General features: G+C 38.8%; 1 protein-coding gene across 1 annotated transcript in view; it reads right to left on the bottom strand.

The window, feature by feature from the left end:
• The window catches only part of UPF3A (UPF3A regulator of nonsense mediated mRNA decay), a 53,858-nt gene extending 48,027 nt beyond the window's left edge, over positions 1-5,831 (bottom strand). Inside the window, exons 1-3 of the mRNA XM_007942399.1 lie at positions 5,592-5,831; positions 4,333-4,439; positions 2,545-2,651 (exon numbers count right to left, since the gene is read on the bottom strand). Coding sequence (XP_007940590.1) covers positions 2,545-2,651; positions 4,333-4,439; positions 5,592-5,831 — 454 coding nt within the window. The remainder of the gene's footprint in view (positions 1-2,544; positions 2,652-4,332; positions 4,440-5,591) is intronic.
• Between the last annotated feature and the right edge of the window lie 9,251 nt (positions 5,832-15,082).

Consider the following 15,082-nt stretch of genomic DNA (forward strand, 5'->3'; position numbering starts at 1 on the left):
CCAACCTTCCTTCCGAGGAGTGGCTGGTGGGTTTGAACCGCCAGCCTTCTGGTTAGCAGTCAAGTGCCTTAGCCACTATGCTACCAGAGACTCCTAACTGTATACATCCAAAATTCATTAAACTGTATACTTTAAAATGGTGAATTTGACCATATATAATGTATATCTCAATGAACATAGACCCCTCCAAAAATAATTTAATATATAATACCTTTAATAGTCAGGACTCTTAGTTATATTTTTTAAATTTTTAAAGGTTAATTCAATTATCAATCTTCTATGAGTTCAAAGGAGTTCTGGTGGCGTAGTGCCTAAGGCATTTTACTGCTAACCAGAAGGTCGGCAGTTCAACCCACCAGCCACTACACGGAAGAAAGACTGGGCAATCTACTTCCGTGAAGATTTACTGCCTTGGAAACCCAAAGGGGGTCGCTGAGTTGGAAGTGACTCAATGGCAGTGAGTTTTGTTTTTTTAATGAGTTAAAAAAAAAATCACATTGTTTAAAGGAGACACACGGCTTTAAAAAGGGACTTAAAATGATAAGTATAGTATCACAGGTAATATTTGCTTCATATAGCAATGTTTAGAATGGAAGTCACTAAAAACTGGTTTTGTTGTCATGTGGGGAAAATCAACACACACACACACGCATACAAACTTTCACTAAGAGAATCTGCTATGGAACACTAATGCCTCAGTACTAAACCTACCTAGTAATCATTTTTAGACTTCTACTAGTGGTCAGGTAACTATGATAAATGAGGTGACCTCTCAATTATCTGGAAGACATTTCTGTACTAACTTCAACTATCCAGAATAAAATCAAGAACCAGGAAGATATCAGGTCTCTGGACCTGCAGGAACAATGTCTCCTGCATCTACAATGCCTACTGCTTTGCCTGGCATGTAGTAGCTACTTATTAAATGGAACTTGAATGAATTACCAAATAAATGAACAGTTAAACAGTTCAAGCATTAAATTTCCTTTTCCTCACAGGAAAAACCTTTCAGTCCTCAGCCTAGTTACGTTTTACAATCATTTCTAGTTTGTTACCATATAGAAGAGAAGAAAAAAAATCAGTCAGTAGTGGGGGTGGGAATGGAGTGGAAAGAGGTTAGTTGGTGACGGAAGGATAGAAAACAAGATGTTGTTAAAGGAATACACTCTCTCTTCACTTATTGGCATAGCTAGGTTCCAAAGACCAGGTCGTTATGCAAAAATTGGCTTTATGTGAAAATGGAGGATGACCACATCAGATCACAAGATGGAGGATGACTACATCATTATGTAACTGCCAACTTACATCAGTATAACCCCACTGCCATCAAGTCGGATCCGACTCACAGCAACCCCTCCTTGGGTTTCCGAGGCAGTATCACTACGAAAATAGATTGGCCAACCTTCCTTCTGAGGAGTGGCTGGTAGGTTTGAACTGACAACCTTCTGGTTAGCAGTCAAATGCCTTAGGCACTATGCCACCAGAGCTCCTACATCAATATATAACTGCCAAATTACATTATTACATAACTGTAAAACCACTAAGAATCATGGCCCAGGTTAAGTAGACACATAACCTTAACTATCACAGCTGGCATTACTCCCATCTTGCACCTCAGCATTTGTTACTGCCAGATATATGTCATTAATGTGTAAAACAGTTGGACAATAGACTTTTCCTATTGTTATAGATGAGAAATGCTGGATAATGAAATAGTCGATAAGTAAAGAAGAGTACAGACTTGACAGCAGTGAAGGCAACAGCTGGCAGTCAAATAAGAAATGAGGAAAAAGAAAAACAAATTAGATGTAAGAACCCAAAAAGGATAAGAAAGTAGAACCACTGGTAAGACGTAAATATCCTTAAGCCTGCTGGCAACTGTTTGTTGTTGTTGTTAAGTGCCGTCGAGTCAAACATGACTCATAGTGACCCCTCCTTGGGTTTCCGAGGCAGTATCACTATGGAAGTAGGATTGCCCAACCTTCCTTCCGAAGAGTGGCTGGTGGGTTTGAACCGCCAGCTGTCTGGTTAGCAGGCAAGTGTCTTAGCCACTATGCTACCAGAGCTCCCGCCGGCAACTGTTTAACTACAGTCAATAACTGATGTGCATTATTATAATACTACCTCTTATGACATTATTAAGAATTGATAAGATTATAAACAGTACTGTTTAGTACAACACAGAGTCAGTGTATAATACATTTCAGAAAATGTTTATCAAGCATGGGCAAGATAATTAGTCTCAAGCTATAAAAAAGTAAAGTTCAGCTATTCAGAAAATTAATTTATATCAAAAACTTCACTCCTCAATGATAATACATAAATGGGTTGTCACTGTTAGACAGAATTGCTAGAGTCCTGTTGGTTTACATATAATTTTAATTTTTAATCTCAGAACACAATCACAGCACCATAATCAAAATTTATGAATTTAGTTTAGATTAGTATCTGAGAACGTCTTATTTAAATTTCACAAATACTCAAACAAAATTTCATTAATATACTGAGATTATAATAAAAGAATTAAAAAGTCAACAATCTAACCTTTACCGTCAATGAAGATATAGCCATCAAAACGATCTCTGAAAAGAAGGATGTCATCAGGGTTTCTAAAATTAATGTATGCTCTTGAGTAGAGATGAGGATAAAGACTGAAATAAGAGATAATGGTTAGTAAAAAATATAAAGCTCCTTTAATTTTGTCTTTTTCTTGTCTGGATATAACAAACTACTTCAAATAAAGACTTTATGCCAAAAAATTATGTCTCAGTTATTTCTAACAATCTGGATATTCTTTGAGGGAAAAAATTAACTGAAATATTTTGAATGACTTGGGAGAAGCAATTTAGGATCAGTTTCTCTACTGCACAAAGGTAAGATTAAAATATTGGTCCTTCAGAGGTTAAAACACCACAGAAAAGGTTACTCCTACATTATGCATCACAATTGACACAGAATTCTACACCATTTATTTACAGAAGTGAATATTAAAAGATTCTTAGAATTTAGAGAACACTTTCAGCTATTTTAAGAGTATTTATCATAGCATGTGGTCAGAACTCAAAAGGTCTTTCCTCCTGTCCCACAGCCACCCAGTTTAATTCACAGGAAGGTGCTTTCAATCCCATATTACAGATGAAGACACAGAGGCTCAGAGAAATTAGGTAATTGTGGAGGGTATGGTTAGTTAAAAGGAGGAACTGGGATTCCAATCTGGGTCATTCTAATCCCAAGGCTTCTCCACTTTTACTATACCAGTTTCTCCCTAAACTTTAGTAATTTGAAAATCATCTTTACACATTTTAATATCTATATTTACCTGTTAGTAATATTTTTCTTTAAATGGATTGACTTTTTAAAAAACTTAAATACAATTATTCAAAAGGAAAGTCTGTATACTACCATAAATGGGATATTCTGATAACCACGATAATATTAATAAACTCATTGCCATAGAGTTGATTCTGACTCTTAATGACACCAGAGGACAGAGTAGAACTGTTCTGTGGGGTTTCTGAGGATGTAAACCTTTATGGAAGCAGATTGCCTTATGTGTCTCCCATGGAGCAGTTGGTGGGTTTGAACCACCGACCTTCTGGTTAGCAGCCAAGTGCTTTAACCACTGTACCAACAAGGCTTCTCAAAAGGAAGATTAAAAACTCATTGCCATCAAATCAGATCAGACTCATAGCAACCCCTCCTTGGATTTCCGAGGCGGTATCACTATGGAAGCAGATTGCCCAACCTTCCTTCCAAGGAGTGGCTGGTGGGTTTGAACTGCCAACCTTCTGGTTAGCAGCCAATGCCTTAGGCACTATGCCACCAGGGCTCCTTAAAGGGAGATTAGGAAGTGTTAAAATGATGCTAGAGTCATCCTATTTCGAAACTGCAAAAGGGTGGGAGTGATAGAACAGAGTACAAAGGGCTTAAGGGGGCCTGGAAATACTCTACTTCTTCATCTGGTGTCAGTTACATAAGTTTGTTCACTTGTCAAATTTCATCAGGTTACACATTTATGATTTACTCACTTTTTTGTTATATTTCAATACAATTCACTTTTAATAAGCTATATGAAATAAGGTTGAAAGATTGAGTAATTTATATAATGGTATTATGATGGTCATAGAAGTACATTCCAAAATTCTATTTTAGAAGAATTTAATAATCTGCTTACTTAAGGGTAACTTGCAAAAATAAAGAAAGGTACTGTTTTCAGGGGATATTTGGAAGAAAATATGGAAAAGAGGATGACTTCTATTATCTGTAACAATTGCCTATCAACTGATAACACCTTTCAGCTTTTTAATGTTGAAGCTTGATATTTCTCCTCACCTAACATCGGCTGTACAGAATTCAAAATAATCATGCGCAGGAAGTGGATGTAGCTGCTCTTCCAGCTGCTCCTTGGTGAGACTGGGAGGAAGCCGCCTTATGACAACCTGAGGAGCACCAAAGTAAAATCTACACTAACTGTTTTTCACCATTAATGTATCAAGCCTCAATTGTTTGGATGCTTGATCATCTATATTTACGCCCAGAGCAAATCTAAACCAGGAGTCCAACAGAAACAAAAGTTAAGACATACATGCACAAAGAACATGGCAGTCTACAGGATGCAGGGGACTGAATAATTTATAAGTTATCAGTGAGGTCAGAAAAGCCTGAGGACAACGCAGTTCTTTTTCATGTGATCATTTCCTAACAACAAAAAAATTTCTGGCATATTATATATACTGTTTGCGCCAGAACTGAAGACTAAAATCTTCCATGCTCCACCTACATTATAAATATCAGAAGGTAAAACACATTCAGAGAAATGCAAGTTATAAAGTAAAGGTGTATTTGTTCTTATTGCCAACGGGTTCTTGGACAGCTTCAAGATTTGCAGCATTTGGCTGCTTGTGGTGGACACTCTTTACCTGACATATCTGTAGTATCAGTACTTCTGGCAGTTCTTTCTCTTACGCTCATCAATCTCTGTCTCTTATGTCAATAATAATATCAGGATTATCTGCTAATACTTCTGCAGTAGTCATTTCCAGTTCTGCCTCTGGAAATCTTTATTAGATCAGTATGTACTAGCCTTCTGAATGTGACTCTACTAACAAAGTAAACGTCTACCTTCGTGTGCCAGGTTTGGGGACTTCTTGCAGTCTCATGCTTCAAATATCGAGGCACCTTTAAATCCTATTATGAAGGGGTGGTCTTTAGTAACAAGCAGGTTTGGAACGGAGAACAGTGATGCTGAGGGAGGGAGGGAGGATTTTTTTTTGCTCTTTACACGCTACCTGTCTGATGTTAGTGAACCAAGGATTTTAAATCCAACTGAAAAATATTCACAGAACTTAAATGACTCTTCTTCCTCCGCAAGTCAGAAAAGATCAAGTCAGAAAGTGCAAGAAACTGTCTCCCTCAGCGTCCCCTTCCCCAGCTCCGGTCAACCGCTTCTCCAGGGGTCTGCGCTACCCGCCCGCACGCGACCCTTCCGGCCACTCTCCGCGGTCCTGAAGGCTCAGGATCCTCCCTTGCTCAGTCCTGTTCCGGCTCCTTCACGGTCCCACACCCAGTGCTCGCCCCGCCCCTGTCCGGACCTTGCTCAGAACCGTCCTCTTCTCCTCTCGTGGTTTGCCCGCACCGCCCCCTCCACCCCCACAGCCGGAGGCGAAGGCTGGCGGAGGTTCAGGCTCCCGCCGTGGCGACTCCCAGCGGAACTGGACGTCTATGGCCTGCCCCACGCGTGGGGTTGGCACTGACGGCTTCTCCCTTGTACTTGAGCCCCGAGCAGCCACAGCAGTTCCGGCCCCGCCGGCTGCCTCTTTCTCCGAGCGCATCTCGCGGCGACTTCGGAGCCACCGCCGCCTCCCCGCCTCGAGAAGTCCGCCGAAACCTCGCGAGAATATCAAGCTCTCACCGCTGTGCGCTCTCAGCTCGTGATGGCTCCCAACCCACGGCTTTCTGTGTCAGTCCCCAAGGCCTAGGAGCGCGCCTATCTGTGGACAAGGAGAACAAGGGGAGGGAGAGAGGAGTGTGAGACGAAGCCGAGAACTTTGGCGTTCTTTAGGCTACTTGGAAGTAGCTAGCAGAGGTTGACTCAGTGGGTTCAGGTGGGGCCATAGATCCCACCTTTTTTTAGCTAGCACCTCAAGTATGCCCTTGACAGTGGTCCTGCGAGCAGACCACCTTGAGACACACTGGCTCTGAGAGAGTGTGTGGAGATGGCTGAGATTGTACCCGCTCTCCCCGTGCAAGAGGCCCAGAAACTAAAGATCGTTGTAGAGGAAGGAAAAAGGGATATAGATAGATATCTCTCCTTTTTCACCTTTGCCACTAACGCTTCTGCTGGCCAGGTGACGGGCACAACTCCAAAGAAATTCAGAACCAGAGAATTTTTGGCTCAAGCAGAAGCTTGTAAAAATGGCTCTGCAATGCTGAAATCTCAGTTCCCCAGAGAGAAGAGTTGGAACCTATGATAAGGTGGCACAGGCTAGATCAACAGTTTCTTTAGTCTCAAATCAACTTAGTATGTGATATGGCTATGCTGATCAAAGAGGAGCTCTGGTGGCACAGTGCCTAAAGCATTTGACTGCTAAGGCTAAACTTTCCAGAGATACATGTGCGTGGTAAAATATTTACAGCTATTTCTTCTTTTCCAGAGACGTTTGAACATTTTATTAAAAAACAGCGATTACATTTTTAAAAGGTCCAGTGGCTTATAGATAACGCAAATTGGTACATGGCTTTCCAGTTTGGAATAAATGCTTTCAAAAATATGAGGCCTAAAGGTTTTCCAGTATCATTTTTATACAGTTCTTTATGACTTTTTATTAATGGGACATCAAAACCAGGGTCACATTTACTTTTTACAAACATTTGATTAGAATCATTTGGAAGTTATTTTATGTTCCATGTGATTTTCCCTATTTTCTCACATTTTTTCTTTACTCACGTTGGCTTCATTTTTCATTTCTTTCAAGTTTCAAGTGCACGCGTGCACACACACACACACACACACAAAACAACTAGAGGATGGAGTAACTGAGGCATTAAGAGATTAATAGACTTAAGAATCATTGTTAGATAAATGAAGTAAATCCAGGCGTCTTAACTAAATCCAAAACTTTATCCTTTAACCACTATCTATGAACACATTTGAAATGTGATTATTTTAAATGGATCAAAAGACTCAAAGCAGTTCCAAAGCTGAATTCCCTCAACACCTCACAAAGGAACTAGGTGCTGTTTTCAATAATTCATAAAATCTAAAGGAATCCTATAGAAATGTGTGATAAGGCGGCACAGCCTAGGTCAACAGTTTCTTTTGTCTCAAATCAATTTAGTATGTGATATAGCTATGTTAATCAAAGAGGAGTTCTGGTGGCACAGTGTCTAAGGCATTTGACTGCTAAGGTTGGTGGTTCAAACCCACCAGCCACTCTCAGAAGGAAGATGTTAAGTGCCATTGAGTTGGCCCCGACTCATAGCAACCCCTCCTTAGGTTTCCAAGGCAGTATCACTATGGAAGTAGATTGTCCAACCTTCCTTCTAAGGAGTGGCTGGTGGGTTTGAACTGCCAGCCTTCTGGTTAGCAGTCAAGGGCCTTAGGCACTACGCTTTTTTTCCTTTACTGTCCATGAGTTGCAATCAACTTGATGGCAGTAGTTTACTAATCAAATGTTATCTTTGATACAAAGTGGGAAAATGTAATTGCCAGACAAAATCTTTCAATATATAGTTTGGGTAGGAAGTAGGAGCAGAAAAAGGAGTTGCTGATGGGGGGAAAAAGCGGCAAGAATTCATTTTAAAATGTGGAATGTTTCAGCAGTCTTTAAACACAGAACATATATTTTGAATATCTTTTTTAAAAAACTGCTCTCAATTTATTTGCAGGTATTCCCTAATTTCTAAGTATTTTTCAGATTAAACTATCACTCAGGATTTTACTTCTTTAGTAATGTTTCCAGATTGGGAAAATAAGAGGGGTTCTGAACCTCATACTTCTTGTCTGTAAGAATCTTATTAGAGGAATTTTTAAAGAAATTCTTTTATTACTGCAAAGACTACAAAAATTATCAAGTGGAGGCAAGAACTCATCCCCACTTTTCATTAGGTCAAATCATATGCAATGTCTTATATTTCTTGTGTTCCTATTTTATCCACTACTGCCATCACCACCACCACTACAAAGCCATGACTCATGCTATGCCCTCTGCTTAGAATGCTCTGTCCACCTTTCTGAAGCTCTCAAACCAAATGAACACCCTTTCAGTCAAAGTGAGGGCCCGTCATTTGAGCTTCCACAGAACCTTGAGCATATCTCCATTTCTCTATTTATTACTTTGTACTCTAAGGAGAGAGGTACTTTTTGTGTAACTCCTACCCAGAACTGGGACTTCACTTTCAAGCAGTGCTGCATTCAACTCTGTATCCCCAGCCCAGGCCTGTATCTACCTAACAGGTACTCACGTTTCCTGGAATATACAAAACATAAACTCTGTCAGGGTAAGTATCATGTCAAATTTGTCTTTTTCATATGACTTGGCCCATTTTTTTCTTTCCTTCAAAATATCTACAGTATAGTCCCTGTATACTGAATGGAATTGAGTGTCTAGAAATAAACCCTTACATCTATTGTCAACTGATTCTGACAAGCATGTCAAGACAATTCAATGGAGAAGGAACAGTCTTCAACAAATGGGGCTGGGATAACTGGATATCCAAATACAAAAGAATGAAGTTGGATGCCTACCATACACACAAAAAAACCATTAAAATGGATCAGAGAGTTAAATGTAAGAGTTAAAACTATAAAACACTTAGAAGAAAACCTGGGAGTATATCTTTATGACCTTGGAAAAGGCAACTTTTTCTTAGATATGACACCAAAAGCACAACAACAGCAATAAAAGCAATAACAAACAAATTGGACCACATCAAAATTAAATTTTTTTTTTGCTTATAAGGACATTATCCAGAAAATGAAATGACAACCCACAGAATGAGAGAAAATATCTGCAAATCATATATCTGATAATAGACGTATCTAAAATATACAAAGAATTATTAAAAGTAAATAGAGAAACAACTCAATTTCAAAACATGAAAAAGATCTGAATAGACATTTCTCCAGTGAAGATATCTAAATGGCAAAAAGGCACATGAAAAGATGTTCAATATTATCAGTCATCAGGGAAATGCAAATTAAATGAGATACCACTTCACACTCACTAGAATGGTTAGAACCAAAAAAGACAGTAAGTATTGAAGAGTATGTGGAGAAATTGCAATCCTCATACAGTGCTAGTGGGAATACAGAATGGTGCAGCTGCTTTGGGAAATTATATGGAATAGTATTCAGCCATTAAAAGAAATAAAGTACTGATACATGTTACATTACCTTGAACTTGAGAATACTATGCTAAATGAAAGCAGTCAGTCATAAAAGGCCACTTATTGTATGGTACACTCTATGTGATATATCTGTAATAGGCAAATCACTAGATATAGAAAGAGGATTGGTGGTTGTATATGATTGGAAGGGATGAGAAAGGGAGTGACTGCTAATGGGTATGGGTTTCTTTTTGGAGTGATGAAAGTGTTTTAAAATGAACGTGATGGTTTCACAATTCTGCATATACTAAAACCACTGAATTGTAATCTTTAAATGGGTGAACTGTATGGTGTGTGAATTATATCTGAATAAAGCTGTTAAAAAATCAACTTTCATTTCTTTCCAAATAGCATGAATGTGTTTCTTATAAATCTAACTAGCCAAATGTCCAATTTTTTTTCCCAACTAATAATTACCACTATTTAAGACCCCTTGATTTTTCACCTTGTTATTACTCACAAATAATGTTGATAGTTTCACAAGAATCATAGAATTTTATGATTCAGTTTTGCTAGATGAAAATATTCTTTAAATAAAATCTTATTCCAAGACACAGTGAACAAAATATACTTATAAGCTCGTGATTTTACATGAAAAAATAAGCATATTACAAAGAAAATAAAGCTTCTTACACATTACCCGGCCTATTAAAATGTTTCATTTTATGTGTGTACAGAACTTTATAGCCAAAACAGAGTGGTAACAAATAATCTCCAAATTCCAGAATGAATATAGAAGGTAACTTTACCTTTGCTTAACTAAGCACTAGTCTTTTACTTCTGTGCATACATATGGCCATGATGTAAATGATTATCATAGAGAGACTACATTTTACATAGCAACCCGTTATCTAATTGGTAGATGGCAATGATTTGAAGAAGCTGGTGATTATAGCATTTCACCTCAAATTTCCCTTTGAAGATAACAACATGGCTTTTTTTTTTTTTTTTTTTTAATTGGCAAGGGCACACTGCAGGAAACTACACAACATAAGGAGCCCTGGTGGCACAAACAGTTAAGTAGTTCAGTTGCTAACTGAAAGGTTGGTGGTTCAAACCCACCCAGCAGCTCAGTGGAAGAAAGACCTGGAGATCTGTTCCTTTAAAGATTACAGACTAGAAAACCCTATGGAAGCAATTCTGCTGTCACATGGGGTCATTATAAGTTAATTTGGCAGCACCTAACAACAACAGCAATATGCAACATTATGAGATATTGGATAATTGGTTAAGTACAGAAACAATACTTGGCACACAATTAGACGTTTTCTTTACACTCTCTGAAACTACAAACATTGGCGTTAACATTACTGCTGTTCTGAAATGCAACTTAGTCAAATTCCCTGAAGCTTTTGCCTTTCAAATCTTCAAGCACTGTCAATTCAGCAATGGGTCACTTACAAGGAGTCAGTATTCACAAATCTCAAAAATCATTACAGATGATCAAAGAGAAAATAAAATGAAAAAACAACTTCTGGGCAGGCAAGATAAATGTAAAAACTCAGCAGTTTATTAATTGTTGTTGTTGTTGTTATGTGCCGTCGAGTCGGCCCCGACTCATAGCGACCCCTCCTTGGGTTTCCGAGGCAGTATCACTACGGAAGTAGGATTGCCCAACCTTCCTTCCGAGGATAGAATACCTTTATTTTTATTTATGTTAAAAATAATTAAGTTCAGTCATTTGTTCTATCTAGTCCCAGCTAAAAAGAGGGAAAGCATAAACATGTTACGTCCAACAGACAAAAAAAAAAAAAAAAAACACCCTACTAGAAAGAAAAATGGAAACTCAAAACCATTAATTTAAATAGCAGTGGTGTTGTTGTTGTTATGTGCCGTCAAGTCGACCCCGACTCATAGCGACCCCTCCTTGGGTTTCCGAGGCAGTATCACTACGGATGTAGGATTGCCCAACCTTCCGTAAGCAACTCATATGGTCTCTAAGTTCATTATTGCTTGAAATCTAATGCAGCGACTAACACTGTGGTGAATCTGAGACACCCACTCCTCACTTATCGACATGTTTAGGTTCCAAAGACTAGGTTGTTATGTGAAAATAGGCATTTTGCTAAAATGAAGAATGATGACATCAGATTACAAAATATAGGATGATTATTACAGAACTGCCAAACTGAGAATCAAGGCTCCGCCAAGTTGACACACCTTAACCATCACCGCCAGCGTTCGCCCTGAACCTTGGTATTCATTACTGCCAGATGTATGTCGTTTATGCAGAAAACAGTCAGAGAGTAGATTCTCTACTATCGTCATAAACATGAAATGTCTGATGATGAGATAGTAAGTGAGGAGAAGGTTAAACTGAGATAGAGAACAAAATTTGCATGTCAACTCTTTACATTACAAAAGTGCCACCTGCTGGCTGTGTGATATTGGACAAATTACAGAACTTATACCTCAGAATCCTCATCTGTACAGCAGGGGTAATAAAGCTTTACTTACAACATTGACTAGACCAGCACATGGAGAGCTATTATTATTCTGCTAAAGAAGATAGGAAGTATATGGAATACATTTTAGAAAGGTTAAGATGAAAAGTTTTGGTGTTGACGGGACTGTTTCAGGTGCCTGGAAACTAAATTTGTGTACAATACCTTGTTTGCCAATGATACTATGAATAAATGTCTTGGAAAAATTGTACCCATCTATGAAAAAGTAGGGTAATGTGTCCTCTGATGTTAGGATTAAGAGTACTGGAAAGGAAGGACTTTTTTTTTTTTAAAAAAAAAAAGAAACATAATTCTACCTCTTTAGTGGAATGACTTAAAAAAAGTGGGAAGTTGTATTTGAGTTTCAGGTCTACTTTTAAGAAAATTTGAGTTGTTTACCTACACAAGGGAGGTTTGTCAGTTTAGCAGCTATGAGAGATTTAGTATCTTCTCAAAGTAGAAAAACCTATTCATAAGATCTTCATAATCATTATGTCAACAAAGCAAAAAATTAAGTTCTATGCACTTGAGGAAATTTTTATAATCAAGTTGCCTCTTTTGCATTGTTGTTTTGTCTTGTGCCATCAAGTCAATTCTATAACCTCATGTGTTACAGAGAACTTCTCCATAGGGTTTTCATGGCTATAATCTTTACAGGACATTGTCAGGTCTTTTTCTTCTGTGGTGCTGCTACATATGTTCGAATCATCAACCTCTCAGTTACCTGACAAGGGCAAACTTGTTTGCACCACCCAGCAACGTTCTCAAAGCGACCCCTTGGTTTCCGAGATGGTATCACTACAGAAATAGATTGCCCAACCTTCCTTCCGAAGTGTGGCTGGTGGGTTTGAACTGCCAGCCTTCCGGTTAGCAGTCAAATGCCTTAGGCACTATACTACCAGAGCTCCCTCTTTTGCATTAGCCCTTTCTAAATCTCTTTGTCATCCTGCCCATTTTCCCCAGTTCCACTGCCACCAACATGAATTAAGTCAATATCATATCTCATTTAACATTAGCTTACTAGCTTCTGTGTATCTAATTCTAACCTATTCTATGGCAGCCAGAATTGTCATTTAAAAACACATAGATGATACATCTCTACTTACAACCCCTTAATAGAAATCCTTGGTAACAATTACAAGGCTTCCATCCTGCCCCCTACTTGCCTGTTGCTCAGCCAGTCTCTGCTCCAGCCATTCAGGATTATTCCACCCCCACAGGAATGTCAATCTATTTGTTCCCACCTACCTCACACCCAGGAGCTCTGGTGGCATAGTGCCTAAGGCACTTGACTGCTAACCAGAAGCCTGGAGGTCCAAATCCACCAGCTGCTCCCTGGAAGGAAGGTTGAGCAATCTAATTCCACAGTGATACTGCCTCAGAAACCCAAGGAGGGGTCGATGAGTTGGGTCTGACTCGACAGCACATAACAACAACAACCACCTCATATCCACACAGACCTAATTCTTTATGACTTAGCATAGCTCAAATCACTTCCTCAGAGACCTTTAATGACCATCCCTTTCTCCAACTCTTCCAACACACACACACACACACAGATGAACGTGCTACATGCTCTGGGTGCACCTGGGGTTTCCATGTGCAACACTCTTCATGCTGCACTTATAATTTGTTGAATATCTGTATTTCATTTCAGAGTACATGCTCTCTGAGGAAAAGGACCAGGTCCATCTTTGCTCACAGATGCATTCCCAGGACTTAGCAGTTCTCGATAGATTACACATCCAATTAAACAAAAAATAAATACATGGAAATCGATGCATATTTGGAAAAAAGAAAATAGCAAAGAAACTATCATATTGTTTATAAAGACCCAATGCTTAACTTCATTCTAATTAAGACATTACTCTGAATCTATATATTTGACTATAGGTGGTATTCCACAGACTAACAGGAAGACTCTGCATTTACATCTACATGTACCACTGCCTCAGTCCACGAACAACATTACAGAAGTGCTTCCTCTGGATATTATCTTTTAAGATAAAAGAATTATATATAAAACAGAAGCTGTCAAGACCTGAAAGATGGAGAAATTACTTTCTGTTGTGGTAACAGGTTGAGAATTCAAAATGTAAAAGCCTGTATTGTGGTTATGGACCATCATCCCTATAAATGAAGGAAAATGCTTTACACAAATTTACATATTTTAAGAATGTAAAAGCATAAAACAAATTTACACAGTAACATATTCTAAAAACAACAGTCATATCACATAGTGTGGGAGGAGGAGCTTGTAGTTTAAATGGGTGGTTAGTGATGAAACCAAGGAAATCACAGTGTTACTTGCAAATGGAAGTGAAGTTGGTAGAGGATTCATCCATATTTATGTCAGATTACAGCTGGTATTCCCCACTGTCACCCAAGTTAGTAGATTATTTTAAAAGCTAACATATTTGTCTACCACTTGTCTGTCAGTTTGTCATACTGTGGTGGCCTGTGTGTGTTGCTGTTAGGCTGGAGGCTATGCCAATGGTATTTCAGACACTAGCAGGATAACCCATAGTGGACAGGTTTCAGCAGAGCTTCCAGACTAAGACAGACTCAGAAGAAAGAAGGGGCCATCCACTTCTTAAAGAATTAGACAGTGAAAATCTTATGAATAGCCTTGAAACACTGTCCGATATAGTGCCAGAAGATGAGCCCCCCAGGTTGGAAGGCACTCAAAATAGGACTGGGGAAGTTCCCTCCTCAGAGTAGAGCCAACCTTAATGATGTAGATGGAGTAAAGCTTTCGGGACCTCCATTTGCTGATGCGGCATGAGCCAAAATGAGAAGAAACAGGTACAAACATCCATTAATAACTGAAACATGGAATGTACGAAGTATGAATCTAGAAAAATTGAAAGTTGCCAAAAATGAAATAGAACACACAAAGATTGATATCGTAGGCATTAGTGAGCTAAAATGGACTGGTTTTGGCCATTTTGAATCAGACAACCCTATGGTCTACTCTGCCGGGAATGACAAATTGAGGAATGGCATGGCACTCATTGTCACAAAAAATGTTTCAAGATCTATCCCGAAGTGACAGGATACCATCCATACCCCTACAAGGAATGCCAGTTAATACTACTATTATTCAAATTTACGCACCAACCACCAAAGCCAAAGATGAGGAAATATGACCAAAATATGACCCTGATATATGACCCTGATTATATCCCTCCTGAATTTAGAGACCATCTAAAAAACAGATTTGATGCACTGAACACCAATGACTGAAAACA

The sequence above is a fragment of the Orycteropus afer genome, unplaced genomic scaffold, assembly GCF_000298275.1.
Source record: "Orycteropus afer afer isolate SDZICR_OR568_19922 unplaced genomic scaffold, OryAfe1.0 scaffold00089, whole genome shotgun sequence".
Taxonomy (NCBI): Eukaryota; Metazoa; Chordata; class Mammalia; order Tubulidentata; family Orycteropodidae; genus Orycteropus; species Orycteropus afer.